Below are 19,152 nucleotides of genomic sequence, written 5' to 3' on the forward strand. Positions count from 1 at the left end.
ATGCAATGCTCTGCAAATGTCATAAATCCATATTTCATTCACAGTAGAACATAGAAAACATGTTTAAAATGAGAAAATTGACCATTTTAAGAAAAATATTAGCTCATTTTGAGTTTCATCTGACCTCTAGCTTGATTTGAGACATTGGCTGGGTATATCAGGGTCTGCTTTGGACTGGTTGGAATCCTTTCTGTGTGAACGATCTTTTTCTGTGGCTAACTCTAAATACAGGTCCTCTTCTACTTCTCTTGAATATGATGTGCCACAGGGCTCTGTTTTGGGGCCTTTTTTGTTTTTGCTGTATATACTCCCTCTTCAGCACTTATTGAGCACTTTTAAAGTTATTTCTTATCTCTTTTTTTGCTGGGCCCCCCTTTGTGTCACAAGAAAAATGTTCACCCCCCTCCCCCTCCCCGCACAAACACATCCTCCAACCACACACACCCATATTTTGCTCCATTGCGGTTTATTTCACACCTCAAACATTTAGTAAACAATTAAGCAAATACAAGTAATCTGCAATCTTTAACGCTACGGCCGCACCTACACGGGTATTTTTGAAAACGCAGCTGTTTCTATGCGTTTGGACCTTTCGTCCACACGTAAACGGCGTTTCGAGTCACCGGAAACGGAGATTTTTAAAATTCCTTTTTTGCGTTTACGTGTGGACGAGGAATACAGAGTTCCTCACGCAACGTCAAAGGCATGTGCCTTTTTTCACGTCACGCTGTGCGCCACGTTATTGTTTACATGAGATGAGTTGCAGAATGGCAGATAGTGAGATTAACAGTATTTTGTCTCTATCTTCAGGTTTTACATGCTTACATACACACACGCAGTTACTGTCCCTCTATTTAGAAAGGCAATAAAGATAATAAAGGCAATAATCACGGTGTAATTATTTTACATGTAGTTGTTTTTTTCCTGTGTAATAATATTCAACATTGCTATCAATACATTTTTCAAAAAATGCCTCTCTGTGCAAAATGGGTTTAAAAACATAAACATACTGTTTGTCCGTGATTTGAACCGAGGGAACAAATCCTGGCAGGATGAGCCTGATATTATTTGTATCCCACTGTAACTTTCCTGTAAAAAGAGCTGACATCTCCAAAATGTCAGGAGTAGTTAGTCATTACAACAAGTGTTTGTGAACTAAAAATCAAGAATGTGGGATACTGTTTGTCCGTGATTTGAAGAGCCCAGCGCTGCTCCCGACAAAGGGAAACCAATTCTGCAGGAGAGACCTACCTTGGCATTTGTGCAGGTGAAGCCAAAGGGAAGACATGCTTCATATTTTCTAGTCTTTGGCTTAGAATGAAGTTGGTTTGGAAACATATTCAACGATGCTTCATCTCCTGCTTTGCGTTTGTGTGGGCGCCCCGTGCTAGCAGTGTCCAAGCGTTGTTTTGTTTTTTCCCCTTTTCATACCGCGCCCCCCCTGCAATGGCTCTGCATCCCCCCTAGGGTGCGGGCCCCACACTTTGGGAAGGTCTGCATTAGGGGATGGATGGCTGATGACTTTCTTCAGTTAAATGAGGAGAAAACTGAAGTCCTTGTTTGTGCTCCCAAAAAATTGGTACCTATGGTTATGGAAAACTTAGGCCCTCTCGCTACATTTGCCAAACCTTCTGTGAGGAACCTTGGTGTAAATTTTGACTCAGCTCTGACTTTGGACACTCATGCTAATTCATTGGTTTGGTCCTGTTTTTACCATTTAAAAAAATATTGCTAAGCTGAGTCCCTGAGTCTGTACCATGCTCAGAACTGTTCACGTGTTTATGTAAAGCCTCTGTGGATCGTCTGCAAGTTGTTCAGAACTCTGCCACAAAGCTTCTGACCAAGTCTTCCAAATACTCTCACGTCACACCCCTGCTGATCCAGTTGCACTGGCTCCCCATGAAATTGCAGAATCCACTTCAAGATTTTGACTTTGACATTCAGGGCTCTGCATGGACAAGCACCAACCTATATCAGAGATCTTTTACATCCGTACATCCCCAGCAGGTCCCTGAGGTCATGTGATCAGGGCTTGCTGGTCGTCCAACATACGAGGCTGAAAACAAAAGGCGATAGAGTGACTCTGGAACTCCCTTCCTTTGAGCCTGAGATCGATGGACTCAGTGGTTTCATTTAAAAAACAGCTAAAAACGTATCTTTTTAAACTTGCTTATGGTTGATTTCTGTTTTTCTGTTTTAACTTTTCTGTGAAGCACTCTGTGATTTTTATCTTGAAAGGTGCTATACAAATAAAATTTCATTTATTTATTTGATCGCAGCTGCAGAGCTCAGAAAGGTTGGCCATGTTTACCACAGATGTGTGGCTTCCTATTTTCTTCTACAACAATCGGAAAAATCCGTGACCTGAGGAGAGCACCTGCTGGACTTTTGGGAGAGGAATATCGTCCTGCTCTTGTCTGATAGAGGATTCATTGGTTCGTGATCCTCCAGATTTTTTCAGCTGACAAAAGGTCCGGACAACAGGAAGGCCAGTTCCGCACCCAGACTCTTCAATTATGACTTCACAGCCAGACACCAATAACAACGGGGAACACAGAGGGAAGAATTACTCCAACACAGTGTATAGTAGAAAAAGACTAAATATGCCAAGAGAATAAGAAACTATTGAACCATTAACCACCCATTAAACAAAGGTCCACTAACTCACAAACACTGGGCCAGTGACCCGGACCATGACAGGCTTTCTTGGAGAATTAGCCATAATAGCCATAACATGAAAACCACTCATTGAGAAATGATGACCTTATGATTATAATACAATGTTCAACTGCAAAGACCTGATTCCTCGATAACACACAGAGACAAAAACGAAAAAACAAAACAAACAGCAAGCAAACAATTTATTTATAAAGAACTTTGAGACAACTGCTGGCTGGAAACAAAGTGCTGCACGCCTGGCATGCCAAACGAAAAACGTTAAACACAAAACAATAAAATCAGCACATTAGATTAAATTAAAGCAGACAAACAAACAAAAACACCTCCAGTAGGCACAGGAAATGTGTCAGATCCCTTCAAGCGTCCTGTACCAGACACCACAGGAAGTCTGTAGGTTTTGTGTCCACTTCAGGGCCGTTTGGGCAGCACGAGAGAGACTTACACAATACGCTACGTGCATTTGTTCGAAAAGAAAATGGCATAACACGAACTCGCAGGATTCGCATTTAAAGCCCAGTCACGATCTTTAAATCTCGGCAAGTTCGTCTGCAATATACCGACCCTTGAACCTCGTTTCCAAGGAGATGTCTGGTTGCCTCACCGACCTGCTCAGCTGGATAAAGGCAGAGGTAATCTCGCCATCACACAAAGCAAGTAAACACCTTTCTGTGCAGGAGCGAAGAAAAAACGAGGACAGTTTACAGCAAATAGGGAGCAAGATTGAGGCACAAATGGACGCTGCATTGAAGAAGGGACAAAGGAAGTGGAAATGGGACAAAGGATCAACAGACGTCATTTAACAGCAGTCTGCTTTACTGCCCCAGTAAACTGTGACATCTACACTCTGACCATCCCTTCTGGAGCTTTCTTTCACAAAACAGAGGAAATGCCGAATTATAATCTGAACGTATTAAGCTATAAAAGTCTGACACTTCCAGTGAAAGGTTTGTTATTAGGGAGAGATGAAAAGCCTCGATTCTTTTTCGACGATGCCAATACAAAAAGCTCATTTTGAACAGATGCGCTTCAGCGTAAACAAACTGTGCTTTTTCACACATGATAAAAACAATCATTTGTTCTCCGCAAAGAATATATCAAGAGTTGTTATATCAGCCTCCTGTTCTTCCTTTTTTTCAACCTGGGCACTCCTGTGTAGTCGTCACATAATACCAGACCGCTGGATAATTGGGCAATTTTGCAGCATGTTCTGAGTATTGTATGTCAAATTGGATTCTCTGAGCCTGTGCTACTGTTACAGACACTTTGATATGCGAAGCCCTCTGTTGTGTTAAAAGCTGTTTTATTATGTAGTCTGCTGTGTATGAGAAAATGATCAAACTACTGACAAAAGTGTCTCTCAGACAGTTCACAGCTGTATTTATGGGGGAAAATTGCTTCATTTTCACATCATTATTTCCATTATTATGATGACTTGTCTGTATAAATACTTGTAAGCAGTGTCTGATGATTTTTTGAGATGCACTGACACGGAAAAAGCCGCTAAACGCCGCAGATCTGTTTTTCTTGCCCCCTGTCAGATTTGACCATCACGCACTGTTCTAGTACAGATGATGTAGACGTTCAGCTTCATCGAGCTAAAACAGTGCAGATGTTTGCACCTGCAGATTAATGAGAAATTGGTTTCCATGGGCAGATGGAAGATTACCACATTTGCAAGTAATCAACACCAGATTTATTATCAGGTGTCATTTTAACCCCTTACCAATAATAATACGTGCAGAGTAGCCCACATGCTGCAGGCTTGAAGGGGTAGTGCTACAGCTGACAGCTGCCCCTCCTGGAGCCTGGTTCTCATAGAGGTGTCTTTCTATTAAAAGGGAGTTCTTCCTTCCTACCATTGCACCACTGCAAGTACCTGGGGTTGTCTCGCTAACCTTGTAGTGTGTATTTTATTATTTATTATCCCCTCGAGACGACTGTTGCTGTGAGCTGAGGCTGTTTGACCAAAATTGAGCTAATCTGAATGAAACACGTTGGTGCAAGTTGTAAGTTACGGGGTCACGTCATTATTGCAGGTCACAATGAGGCACGCTCATATGTGGATATTACATTTATGCTTTGCTACACCTTAAACCTCATTCTCGTCACTAACGTGTTTTATGCCGTGTTAAATTTATTGTGTTATGCTGTAAAATAAACCCATTGCCCCCATAGGAGGATGTATTTTTAAGATAAGATAAGATAACCTTTATTAGTCCCACACGTGGGAAATTTGTTTTGTCACAGCAGGAAGTGGACAGTGCAAAAGTTATTGCTTTCTGTTCAGAGATAATGTTTATATTGTATTCTTGTCAGAGCTTGGGTCTCAGGAGGGTAATGACAATCCGTGGAATAGATGTTCAGACTGCTCCCCACAGTGACAAAGTGAATTTTATGATTTCACCCGCGGCTCAGCGACTAAGCAAAGTCATTCAGACACCTTCCAGGATGTGGAAGTCTGGGATTTAGAAAGTCAGATATTCCAGTCTGGACCATAATGGTAGATCTGCTAACAGGCTGAAGATGCTGGTATGAAATATAGCCGTGATCAAAGCCATTTTACTTGCTTGTTAAAACACAGCATGCAGTTTTAATAGTAGGCATAGTGACGGGTGCACGCTCAGGCTGTCGTGGTATAAACATTGATGATAAGTGTGATATTAATGGTACAGTGTGTAAAACGTCACAGTAGACTGCAGCCATCTAAAATTTGTTTCTTTTCTCTCTCTCCCTCAACTCCATAATCAAGCTACAGTGGCTGCTATAGTCTGTTTACTCTGGAAGAGATAAAGTTTGTGAAATGAGTCGATGGAGCTCACTGCTGTCCAATGATGGCGATGCTGAGGGGAGCTGTGGAGGATAATCAGAACTTTTCTGTCAGTAAGCGCTGCTGTTAGCCTCTATTAGCTGCTGTTAGTGAAAGCATTAGTTAGCATTAGGTAAACTTTCTCATAATATCATGTAATAATAAGAATTATTTAATATTGTTCAATTTATACAACATCAAATCACAACACCAGTTGCTCAAGCCGCTTTATATTGTAAGGTAAAACCCCTAATATAATATAATATAATATAATATAATATAATATAATATAATATAATATAATATAATATAATATAATATAATATAATGCAGTTAGTGCGGACAGGTTGATTGAAAAATCTAAATTGACCATAGGTGTGAATATGAGTGTGAATGATTGTCTATGTGTTAGCCCTGCGGCAGACTAGCGACATGTCCAGGGTGTACCCTGTTCCTCGCCCTGAGCAGGGATAGGCTCTGGCCCTGACAAGGATAAGCGGAATGGATGATTGGAATAAAGTATAATTAATATAATATCATTAAAATAATAATAAAATCTATAATAGAGAGAAAATCCCAACAATGTGCACTCTTGTACAATTTTCAGGACACTTGAGCCTACCATTAAGGTCAAGCTGGGTGGATGGTTGGTGGTTTGATCCCAGTCTGCTCCAGTCTGCATGCCAAATATCCTTGGGCAAGATACTAACCCCATGTTGCTCTCAGATGCATCCATCAGAGTGTGAATGAGTGTTAGATAAAAAGTGCTTGTGCGAATGGGTGAATGTGAATGTAGGAGTTGTGTAAAGCTCTTTGAGTGTGCAGATAGAGTAAAAATTAAATTAAATTAAAAGTAACTTATAAGGTGTACTACACATGTGGCTGGTATCTAGGTCCATGCATAAAACGTGAAACGGTGGCCATGTTTAAAGATGTAATTGCAAACGAATACTCAGTGTATATCTATGAGCACAGTTTTTCTGTTTTAATAACCTTAAAAAATGACTGGCTGTATCTTTTTTTAAAAAAAAGAAAACAGGAAGCACTGCTATCATGTCACTGTTACACATTTATAACCCAGGCCTGCTCATGCCTGAACACTAAAAACTGGACACATTCACCCTTTCATTAGTGGGATCCCAGTGGAAAGCCTCCGGCTGGATGTTTTCCTTGTTACCGCCTTAGGTGCACGCTCACAAGCCTGCACTGCATCAGTAACAAGGCGGCCAACAACTTGCTTTATCGTCTTTTTTTACTCTTATGGGCGACCATAATGAACATCATGTTGTACTTACAGTAACAAGACTTCAAACTAATGACTGAGGCCATAAACTGCTTTCTCCAATCATACGAGGAGCTTCGTGTGATAGAAAGCACCTGAACACCTGAAAGCCCCTGACTACAGCATTACACGTTTTCCCAGAGAGCACTCAGCACTCTACTAATTAGCTTAGCCTGCTGAAGAAAGTTTGATAGGTGCCATCGCTTAAAACACCTGAAAGGCTTCACGTTGCGAGATGAAAGAAAGGACATATTTGTGAGTGCAGTGGTAAATGGAGTCCCGAGTTCAGCCAGCTGAGTGGGTGAACATAACAAAATTGCCACGAAAACATCATTCTTGCTCCTCAGCTTGTTTGATTCTCATGCTTGTTACTCTTGGCGGATGAATTTTCGTTATGAGAGTGTTTTCTCCACTCCATACTCACAAATTCGCTTTATGAGGCTGAATTATTGCATTTGAACCCCGCCCGATGCATAAATTCGACCAAATTTGTGTGCATTCCCATTACCACCGTTGTGGTGGTGTGCAGAGGGCAAACGGTCCCCACAGCATCACGCACCACGATGCCCTGAAAGGATAAATGGTTTTATTTACAGCTCACACACTGTATGTACCCCTGCAGTGGTAAAACATTCTTTTTATTCATGCCTTTGCATTTGTGGGGTGAACTGCTGAGACGAAAAATAAATAATCATCAAGATCTCAGTGGTGTTTGTGTTCGCGATGTTCGTTATGTCCTGCCTACACTGTTTGCTCAGGGCGCAGCTGCACACCACGCTGACTTGCCAATTAGGCCTACACATTTCGTTACGCACCCTGCTGATTTTCCAATTACACCTACGCCGACATACACACTGGCGACCGTAATTAGGCCCATATCCTTTCAGCGACTCGCAGATGTGCATATCAGGAACGACCGCAGAGATTATCGCTCATACTGTACAGCTGTCAAACTCCAAGATGAAATCAATTAAATAAAGGTGGAAAGATGCGTGTGATAAAACGATAGCCTCCCGCGACAGCTTCGATTCTTCTGAATTGGTCGTATTTTTATGTTCACAGAGATGAGTGCTCGCGGTAAAGTGAATTAAATATGTGGTTAAATGAGGGTAACTGCAGAGTTTATCTCCCTGCAGGGAACTGAACTGCCCCTCTTCCTCTTCTAAAGAGTTGGTAAAGTTATAATGACACAACAAGACATCCAGAGGCTTCTCATCAAATCCATAAAATGCCCAAAAATCACTCTGTAAAGAAAGAAAAAAATCTTATGAACTTATACATGAATAATGATCTGACACTGTGCCTGTCTCTAACCTGTAAGAGCTAATCACGTTCCCAGTATATTTGCCCTGAGAGGCCACAAATCTAATTCTAAATTCTTCTGTGTAAAAGTCTCCCATCACTCTCATTTCTTTATATTTTGCTAGGAAAATGGGGAAAAGCTGCAGCTTTTTATTGAAACATGCCGACATGGAAATATAGCGTATAACACAATAACAGCCTGAAAGTGAACTTCGGTGTGAACAGCCCAGCGTGAACTCTGAGCAGCTGTCTGTCATCTCTGTGAGGATCTTCAGGAATAGTTCTCCAGCTTCCTAAAGAACATTCAAAGCTCTTGTTTGGATGTTTCTGCCTCAGGATGTTCCCACACTGCTTCAGTAATGCTGAGGTCCGGTCTCTGGGGAGGCCCATCCATGACTGATAGTGTATGGATGGGCTTTCACTGCGCTGGCAGTGTGTTTGGGATCATTGTCATTCTGAAAAATGAAACTGCTGCCAATCAGATGCAACCATGATGGAGCCTTTTACTCACCTCTCTGCACTGAATCATACATACTATTAATCTCTGGCTCTCTTCAACAACATGTCTTTGCCCTGTCTTCCTTCTCTCACCCATCCGGTCGCGGCGGATTGTCGCCCCTCCCTGAGCCTGGTTCTGCCGGAGGTTTCTTCCTGTTAAAAGGGAGTTTTTCCTTCCCACTGTCGCCAAAGTGCTTCCTCATAGGGGTCGTATCATTGTTGGGTTTTTCTCTGTATGTGTTATTGTAGGGTCTACCTTACAATATAAAGCGCCTCGAGGAGACTGATATTGTGATCTGGCCCTGTATAAATAAATGAACAGTAAATAAATGATCAGCTAAAGGTCCTGTGTCAGGCTGGACTTTTCACTGTTCACTGTTCTTCAAGGACATGACTTTCAGATACTGTTTATCTGATGTCTGCTACTTTTCCTTTGTCTTCTGTTTGTCCAGTTTCCTGAAAAGTTTTTAAGGTCACATTAGTTGACATGCTAAGTTTTCAACTATTAGCTGTTTGGGAATCATCTTGTTGGGACAAATACTATTTTCTGTGGGTCAAACTGTGCAATCTGCAGCATTATTCATAGTTTCAACCGTGAGAAGAAAGCATATGTTTTGTGACAGGCTGCCAAACCTAAAATTGGTCCTTTGGTAAGTTTTCTGTTATATATAGAATCACACTGATTCATCTCTCTAATAGGTGCATTGTTTTATGCTTGAATAATTCATAGATCAGCGTTGAGTGGCTTAACAAACAAAGAGCAGAAAAAGATTCAGGCACAAGACTGGACTGAAAATGTGTCAAAGCAGCCAACATCCCCACAAAAAGTCTGTAAGACCTTCAGGAAACTGGAGAACCACTTTTAAAGATTACAAGAGATAATAATAGGTGACTCAAGACATCCTAATATGCTGAAACACAAGTCCCTTCCAGTGTAACATCTTTTATCTGTGAAGCCACACAGTTCTTCGCAGAAACCGAGCACGACCCATCCTTTCCAATCAAAACAGTAATGAGTCACAAACTCTCTCCTTCCTGTTTGAGCTTCCACGGATGGCCACCTGGGGGCTCTCTGCTCCCACTCAAACTCCCAAATTAGACTTTATGGCCCTGGCTGTCTACTCATCTACCTTCACTTCCTTTTGATTGTTCATTTTATTCCCTTATGGTTTTAATTTCATTATGTGCCTTGTATTGCTGTGCTTTTCTCATTTCATCACATAATTCCAAGCAATTACATTCTAGGCACTGAGATTAAAATATTTAAAACATTTCAGGATAAAATGTGAAAAACAACACATGGTAGCAGTTAGTTATTAAAGCTGGAGGACTCAAATGGACGTAAAGGGAATAATTCAATTTACTCTTTGGGATCGGGGTTTGGGTGTTTTTTTTCCCAGCAGCTTACACCGCCCTCCGATGGTCAGAATTGTTATTGCAATTGCCAATTTTTCTTCGGATTGAGGGAAAAACTGTTCTTCTCTAACAATGCAGCACACTCTCTGTGTACTGCATATGGCACAGTAGTAGACTCATTAGAGTCAGCAGGGCTGGTGTTGAGTCATAGCCAGCAGCCATGCACAAAAACATTGCTCTGATTGAACAATTATTAGAGATTTTAACAGCAATTAAGAGTTTCATGAGGTATGAATGTTTTGGTGTGGGAAATATCATCAGGGGCATAAGCAGAGTTGCAGACAATTGAATGAGCGCACAGTTGGGTTATCTCATTAGCCACATCTCCACAGCAAGGGTCTGCACGAAATGTAAATGTATTCAGCTGTCGACCTGCTCGCTCATCTGCCCCGAATCGTTCTATCGCTCATTTTCCGTTCGTTGCCTGGCCAGAAGTGTGAACATTTCAGTTAGTGAGCTCATTTCTTGTGCCTGTGCATCAGTGTCTCTACTCACCAGGAAAAAGCACCTTGATTTCTTTGCCCGCACACACACACAGCGTATTATTGCACTTGATTTTCATGCAGTGCACATCAAGCCCAAAGTGTGTGTAAAAGTGTGAATATTTTTCATTTTCAGTGGTGTCAGAGAAAATGTGAGTATTTGGAAAACAAAGATGCTGAGAGGAATGAGAGCTGGCACAGTGTGGAGCTCAGCTGTAGAAGGCAGTCAAATCAAGAAGAGTACCCACTGGCACTGTTTCAGCCTCTTCATTAATCAGATTCATCATAATGAGTGTGTGTGTGTGTGTAGATAGATAGGCCATGCACACATGCTTGTGTGTTTTCATAGATCTGATAGAGCACGGAGCGGCTGCAAACACGCTGTAAATTATCCCAAAGCTGGCAAATGCAGTCGGTTTTGATCCGCAGAGGATGGCGGACAAGGATGCCACAAATGTGGGATTGCACACACAGTGTGAGACACCGGCACATTCCATCATTTGAGTACTGCAGCACTGGAGGGCTTCACTCCCATAAACCATCAGCGAATGAGAGTCCCTGACAGGTCCTCGCTGCCCTGCACCACTCAACAGATGTGAAATGGCCTGATAGGCTCCCCAGGGAGATGGAGAACTAGATGGGGAGGAAGGAGGGAGGTAGAAGAGTGGAGGCATAGCCCAGTGAGGAGCAGGGGGAGGGAAGGAGGAGAGGTGGAAGGTAAACTCTGTCTACACCGAGCAATATGAAGTGACAGGTAAATGACGTGGATTTCATGGATTTACACCCTTTTATGATTGCTTTACTGAATATAAAGATGCCGTTTGGCCTCTGGGTTTTGGCATTTAATGAAACAATAACAGTGAATGTAATGGAGCAGTAGCACCCTCTAACAAAGAGTGATGACACTACAACGACTGCTCACTGCAGCTTTGGGCTGTTGTGCAGTAGAGAAAAAACAATGGATCTCAATCTGTGTCAGCTTCGATTTTCAGGCTTTCGTTTTTCCTTCTCAAGACACGAGGAAATTCTCTCAACCAGTGAATGACTTATTTATAATTTATCATCGTTTTTCAAAGCTCGTGTTTCCGTTTCATTCGTCACGTTGCGTGACAACACAGTCAGATCTTCAGCGTTACCGAACAGCATCTTTACAGCAAGTGAATCGGTTATCCTCTGACTGCGTTTCTTCGTGAGGTCCTGTGCTGACTTGCTCGTCCACAGCCTGTTCTGCCTCTCAGCCTGTGACAGTTGGGACAGGCTCCAGCCCCCCTGCTATCCTGAAATAAGTGGAAGGACATGGATGGATGGATATATTACTATCATTTGAGCAAATCATCCGATTAAAAACAAAATAAATGTCCCCATTAAACATGTAAAATTAGGCTGAATTAGTAAGCTGAAAGGGGTGAAACTAAAGTAATGATGGCTCTAAAGTGCAAACTGGAATAATATGACCTTGCCCAGGTTTTAGCTGAAGGGGTTGGATAACTGCCCAAATGAAGTGCTGGATGGAGTTATTACTTCACCATGAATAAATGAACTGTGTGCCTGATCTGTTCCTAACTGTCTGCTTATAAAAGCAACCAGTCCGCTTTCAGCGAGATCGTGATAACACTTCAAAAGGAGGAATCAGGGTATTAAATATTTGATCAGTTTCAAACGCAAAGAAAGAAAAACACACAGTTTGCAGATATATTTGGGGAACAGGAGAGTACATTTATCATGAGAAATAAAGACATTGTGCTGTGAGACACATGAGACAAGAACGAGGCATCCTTCCTGTCCCAAAAGTCCAGCAGCCGCTCGCCTCAGCTCACACGTTTAAGGACTGTAGTTAAAAGATGTAGTCGTTTTTTTAGACATCAAACATTTTCTCCGTCAAATCCAAAATGAGCTGGTGTTTTTCTCTTTTTTTCCTCAGATAAAACACCCATGTAGGAAAACGCAGGTTTCACAGCCTCCCATGGTCATCACTGATGCAATGACATCATAATGTCAAACACTGTACCGCTGTTAAAGTTTGTGCTGACAGTGTGTGCGATTAAAAAAATAATATTAGCGCAGAAATGTGACTCCAGCTGTGGAATCTAATTAAATGCATCCGCTCTGGTTCAGTTTTACCCTCGACTACTTCTCTACTTTCACTACATTATTGTGACAGCTGCTGCTATCAGCTCGCTTTGTTTCATATACACAACACACTGCATCGTATACATGCTCTAAAAACACTTTTTCCTTGTATCGGGGTATCAGGCTTTTGTTTTTATGTAAGCAAATATGATCAGCGATGGAGCGAAAATAATTAGAACGCCGTAATCAATGATCACAACTCGATGTGAAGTCCATGTCTGAGTGGTTTATTAGAATAAGAAAGTTGACACAGAGTAAAGTCTCCATGCGGAGTGACAGGCAGAGCTCGGGACAATGTGGCGACATGGCGAACAACTGCTGGAGCATGTCTGTGTGGTCGTATGAGTGTGGCCTTTGTGTTTGTGTGTCCTGCGCAGTTGTCGTAGGGTGCATGCACGTGTTGCTTTTGGCGTGACGACGGACAGGTTTCTTCGCGGACACAAGCGCACACACACTTGCATGTACTGTACAAATTCACACGTCGCTACTTCTGTACACACACGGAGGCTTTGCCGTCATGCAGCTACTGCACTTAAATTACATGTAAGCATCAAGGTTATGTACACGTAGCAGGGACATGTGTTGTCATCCGATGACAGCCCGCCCCCGAGGCCTCGGGCCGGTCTCCGGTGAGAGCTGCAGGACTCCTTCGCTTTGGAGGAGAACGGCCTCCTCCCAAAGCTCGGTCTTTGTGGTTAATTCGCTCTGCGCCTCCTCTTCTTCTTCCGATTCACATTCACATTCAGATCCAAACAGGACGCAACACCTGGGTGCTGCTCACAGTACTGCTCGTCATGATAGTCATCGGGTTCATTGTCATCATCAAATCGGGCACATCAGAGAATTGAAATCATATACAGTAATATTCCATAGAAATCTTAAAACCAAGTATCTACCACAGAAACAAACAATAGAAAAAAGCAAACATGACAAAAATGGTCAGCGCCGACTAGATACATCTACAACTTTACAAAAATGCAAACATTGATTTTGTTTTTGCCGTTTGTGCTTTTTCTTCTCGCATGTTGGCCGAGGAGGTGCAGTCTCGTTTCACCACATCCCCGTGCATCGCTGGATTTCAAGCGAGTTAGCCTCCTTCCTGGACCTTTTCTGGGGCATAAAGCACGGACAGCGCACTGGAGCACCGTGGGGCAAAATGGCAGTTACTGGCTGGGGGGCATCACGTGACTGGGCCACACGACACAAACAACCCCAACACACAAAGGTATGGTCTCTTCAGCGAGTGCGCGCACACACATCTTAATAAATAAAATCACAGACTGGCTGGGTCACAAAGACAGAGATGGAAATTTTATGTGTGTGTTGATTCGTGCAGAGCAGAGATAAAGAGGAAGAATGTGTGTGTTTGCAGGACTGGAGGCAGTATACGCTACATTTAAATAAAACAAAACAAAAGCCCTTATAGGAAAAAGAAAGCAATTTGCCACATGAGAGCTTACGGAAATGTCTAAAAACTGTTACGCATCAAGGATTTAATGTGAAATAAAGTGGAGGGTACTTTGATTTCTGTTTCTGTTACTGAATCATTAAATTAACCAGCTAACCTTTAATAGTGACAAGTGCAATGAGAGCTGGGCTGGCAGAGTCTGCTAACAATCAAAGGGTTTAAAGAAAAGGAGAAGAAGTGCAGCTGCTCGGTGAGGAGGAACGGGAATGACATGAAGTATGCAAAGAAAGGGGAGGATGATGGCTTTAATAAACAGAGCACTCATGAGGTCCACGTGAATTTTTTAGCTCCGGTGTAATGTTGAACTAAGGTAATCAAATTATGCAGTCAGTAAAGTAACATGTACACCAGTCAGAGCGGATCCTAATTCAATTGTGCCCCAAATTTGGTTAAAGGTCCTTTTTGTGCGTTTGCACGCGAGTGTGTGTGTGTATGATCTGCTGGTGGTTAGCGGAGCTGGTTGAACAGCGCCTCCCTCTCAGGGCTGATGTGTCTGCAGTAATCTTCTCAGGGGCTCATCAGGCCATTAGAGGGCCGGGAATGTACTTTGCCTAATCAAGCATGTTTAGCGAAAAAACCGGAGGAGATGCGGAGCGAGGAGACGCCTCGCTGGGCACGCCGAGCGAGACAGAGAGGCCTCGTGGGCACACACACGCAGACCCGGCGGTGGGAGAGAGACGAGCGGCGTCCTGGCTGGTGGAGAGCTTCCTATCCTCAGTACTAATGACCTGTTTCAGGGTGGAATGTGTAAAGAATACACTGCTTTAATGTGGTGGCGAGGCGGTAATGCAGTAACATCACGTTTGCCTGCTTGACCTCCTCCTCTGTCCTTGTCTTCGTAAATCTCTTTCACTGGCCTGTCTCATATATTACGTCAAGCCTGGCTGTACATTTGTTAGGGCTGGGTATTAAACCTCAACAGAAATGTGTCTGCGGAGCTGAACACTGTCAGGTGGTATCGAGTGTCGGGTCAGATTTATGCTTCTGTTTACGCTTCTTGGATCACACGGTTCTTGTTCAAAATATGCCTGCATGTGTTTCTATGCGCTCGAACTAAGTTTATTACTTATTTTGTAAAAGAAAAAAGGTGAAAAAATGCAAGAAGCTGCAGCAGAAACTGACGATGTACGATGCCAGACGTGAGAATGGAGATGACTTCAGGTGAGAGGCTGGGCTCACGCACACAGGCAGACAAACAGTCACAGACACACTAGAATCACCAGTCAAACTAAAACATATGCATTTGAGAAAAAGCCAGAGAACCTGGAGTAAGGCACAGTCAGAACATGCAAACGACCCCTGCAGTGAGATCGATCGAAGGTTTTAAGGCAGAAAACAAACTGAAAATCTTTGGAAATGGTGCCATAAATCCTCAGAGAGCTGAAAGGTGTGGGTACAAAGAAAAAGCTTTTCTGTCTCCACAAGTGCAGTCTACCTCCTCGGGTCTAATCACAGGACCTTCTCTTCTGGAGTTTAATATAAGAAATACCAAACTGTTAAATCAAAGTGAAATGAAAAGCATTTTTTGGATCTAGCTTGCGTGCTTGTTCTTCCTGTGCCTGTGTGGGTTTCTCTCCAGGTGCTGCAGCTTCTTCCACAGTTCAAAGACATTCGTGTTGATTAATAGTTTTATTGGACTGCTGCATTAAGGTATGAAACTGAGGTGCTGGACTGGTCTCTGTAAGCTACAAACCTCCAGGGCACAATGACAGTACATCAGAGAGTACTGCCCCAATGACGAGCTGTTGTAACCCTGGAGGTCCTATAAGGTAGCTTAAAGTTTCTGGGCGGGCATGCGTCCCGCTTTGATGGAAAAACCACTGATCTGAATAGAAAAAGGGTCGTTTGGTGTCAGGACCAAAAGATGTGTGTCTTGTGTATGTTGATAGCATCTATAATTTAAAGCGGAAAACCTAGCTCGTCCATTTTAACTCGCTTCTTTGTGCGCGGTATAATGGTTTAAACGTATTCTATAGCATACAGCGCTCCCACGCAGGGCTCTGACATTGTTAACATGCATTTGTGAGTGTTAGACGGTCATTAATGGTTCAACAGAGAAAAGAAAAGCAGGGCGAGAATGAGCTGTTTTGTTGCACTCAATATGAGTAACACATTCATGTATACAAGCCCTAAGAGACTCACACACTCATAAAAACACCACCTTTACGAACGTATGACCCAGATGAAGCTATCTACGTTTGAATCGAGGACAGATGAGAGCTGATGAAAATAGGAAACATCAAAAGATCAGACAACGCAGTGAAAGAGTAACTCCACACCCCAATATACCCATGCCCATCTGTTTTCTTTATCCTGCTATTGTTGGGAAACACACTGAGAGCAAGAAAGGGACAGAGCCACAAGGGATGACCATTGTGAACAGCGAGCAGTGCCCCTACTCTGGCCTCAGCCCCAGCTTCAGCCCCTCAGCTCCTCCCTGTCCCGGCAAACCAGTGAATCGCTAGTGTGCGTGAGGCGCGAGAGATGCCCGGGCCCAGTCGCTGTGTCTCTCGTGACGGATGGAGCTGCTGTCCTCCTCATTGATATTCCGCCGGGCTATGTCGGTGGGCTAGGTCCTTGACTCTTAACGGTTATTTGTTGCCGCAGTCTCCTCCCGCCTCTGGGGCACAAAGAGTCTCAGTGTCGGACAGAAGAGGCTGAATGGAGCTCCCAAGCGGCCGGGCAGACAGTCAGAGCTCACATTCCCTCCTTCAAATGAACTGCGGAGCCCGGGGAGGCCTCGGGTCAGGTCAGACAGACCCAGGCATACTGAGAGGCAGCAAGGGAGGGGGGTGGAGTGGAGATACTGTTCCTTTTTCCCAGAGCCTTTCCGACGTCTCGAAGCTTCGGTTTTCCTTGCTGAGAAAATGCTGATATAAAAATATCAAATTAAATTGGCTTTATCTTTATCCTTATATATATCTTGCTCATTATTGCTCTTTTTTTTACTTTCACAGAGCGAGTCCGACCTCCTCACTAGCCACCGATCAACCAACCATCCAAACCTCCGATTGGTGAACACAAAGAGCCTCAAGTAGACACTTGATAAAAATCCGTCTGTCTCTCTGTGATTGGTTATAAAAAGAAAACAATGTTATTACCATCGTCATTATACAGGTGTACTTCACAGTTAAGACAGGACGCTGGCTGGGGTTGTCGTGGCCACACGTATTCGCACATACACACAGCGTGATTGGCTGAGAGTCGCGGCCCTTTGACAGCGACATCAGTTCGAGTCCAAAGAAAAGCACATGGTTGTCTGCTGGACGCCACCGGCATCAACAAACCAAAGCAGAAACGTGATTTCACACTTAAAGAAGATCCGTGGTGTTAAAACAGTGAACAGAATGGTGGAGGGAGACCTTTCACATTTGGTGCTGCAAGCCAAATTGTCATTTTATTTGTTTGTTTTTTTAATCTCCACACTGTCCTTCTATGAAGAGCCTTCGTTCTCCGCACCCCTCTTTTTAGCTCGCCGGTCGTCCCGTGGAGTCAAAGTCACGCTCTGCGGTTGGATCCACCAACAGAGCCGAGGCGTGCACCTCGGATTACGAACGGAGGAACGGAGATGTACAGAGAGTTGTCTCCTCTTTGTCAGCTCTCTCTCTTTGTCCCTCTCTTTAGTCAGCTGAGTGATGTCTGAACATTGAATGACAGTGAGAGAGGACAGACAGGGTAAGGTTGGACCGGGACAGTGAATCTGAGGGTTGTTTGATTCCAGTTTGCTGTTGGAGGGAAGGGGTTGGCGTCAGGGCTCGTCTGCGTCGCCTCACTGGCCACTGGGGTTGCGCTCGCCCACGCTCTTTCCTAGAAGATGGCTGAAGTCAGCCAGTTCTCCCAGCCCTCGGGGCCCGTGCATGTCTGGCCTGATGAGGCCCTGGCGCTGAGGGTGATAGGGTGCGCCATTGTTGCTGTTGTAGTTGAGCGCCTCATGACTCCAGCGAGGCTCCCCGTAGTCCATGTGGGGAGTGGGAGCGGACACCACCCTCCGTCGGTCGGGGGAGTCCTGCGGCGTGGCAGGGTAGATGTATTCTCCTGCTGAGTTCCTTAGCGCACCGGTGGGGCGATTGCTACCGTGCTCCCCTCTCTGCGTGGCGAGGATCAGGTAGCGATGGCGTTCTGTGTGTGGAGGCAGCACCACCTCTCCTGGGTCATCTATCCGGACCATACCACCGCCGCCTCCACCACCGTGCAGGAACTTGGAGCTCAGGTAGATGACGGAGTTGTTAGGGCAGGGAGTCCCAACGGCAGTGAGGAAGGTCTGACTCTGGTCCCACTCGGTGTCCGGGAGACGTACACCCCGTTTCTGCTGCAGGGGGGTCTGCTCGGGCGTGGGCAGCAAGCCGGGGTCCATCTCTCCTTTAGGCCAGCCGTTGGGCGTGACGAAGGGGTTGTCCGCCTGCGAACAGCGCCGCTCCCCGCCGCTGGTTCTCGTCACGCTCATCACCGACCCGCTGCGGCCTTGTCCCAGCATGCTTTGCTCTTTGTCGCCTTTGCGCCGGGCGCCGCCGGCTCCGGAGCCGCGAGAGTGGCGGTGCCGGTGACTCATGATCCAGCAGACGGTGAGACCAGAAAGGACGGCTCCTGTTGCAAAAGCTGAAACAGCAGACACCACTAAGAGGTTTACGGACACGAGGCCATCGGGCTCCTCCATGAAACTCTCTTGGAGCAGAATTCCTAACAGAGAGAGAAAGAAAAAAAACTTCAGTCAACTGGTGAAAACACGCAAAAAGCATCAGTATTTCCTGCACAAAGTGCGTGGGAGTTTGCAAACGGCCAGACAGAGTGACCTATTTTCCATCTCCTCTCTGTGGGTGGTAATTGTCATATGCTTTCCAGCCAAGGTAGCTGTGGCTAATTGCCTTCATTATGTAAAGTGGATGGTGATTTTAATAGCTCTAATAACTGTCTTCCTGATTGAGAATAGCTCTCAAAGCTAACATGTTTCACAACATTAGCTTTACAGAGAGAGATGCCAACTCTGTCGTTAATGGCGAGTAATAACTTCAAGCTTCCATACGATGAAAATCTCTTACACAGTCCAGGTGCCGTTGACGTTACATGTGTGCTGTAGCTAGTCTGACTTTAA

General features: G+C 44.2%; 1 protein-coding gene across 1 annotated transcript in view; it reads right to left on the reverse strand.

The window, feature by feature from the left end:
• Nucleotides 1-12,801: 12,801 nt before the first annotated feature.
• Nucleotides 12,802-19,152, reverse strand: part of sema6bb (sema domain, transmembrane domain (TM), and cytoplasmic domain, (semaphorin) 6Bb) — a 134,820-nt gene continuing 128,469 nt past the window's right edge. Inside the window, exon 17 of the mRNA XM_085447643.1 lies at nt 12,802-18,740. Coding sequence (XP_085303769.1) covers nt 17,833-18,740 — 908 coding nt within the window. The 3' untranslated portion in view covers nt 12,802-17,832. The remainder of the gene's footprint in view (nt 18,741-19,152) is intronic.

Source organism: Copadichromis virginalis, linkage group LG23 (genome assembly GCF_057382275.1).
Source record: "Copadichromis virginalis isolate Kocher_CV1m ecotype Utaka linkage group LG23, C_Virginalis_male_GT1.1, whole genome shotgun sequence".
NCBI classification, from domain to species: Eukaryota; Metazoa; Chordata; class Actinopteri; order Cichliformes; family Cichlidae; genus Copadichromis; species Copadichromis virginalis.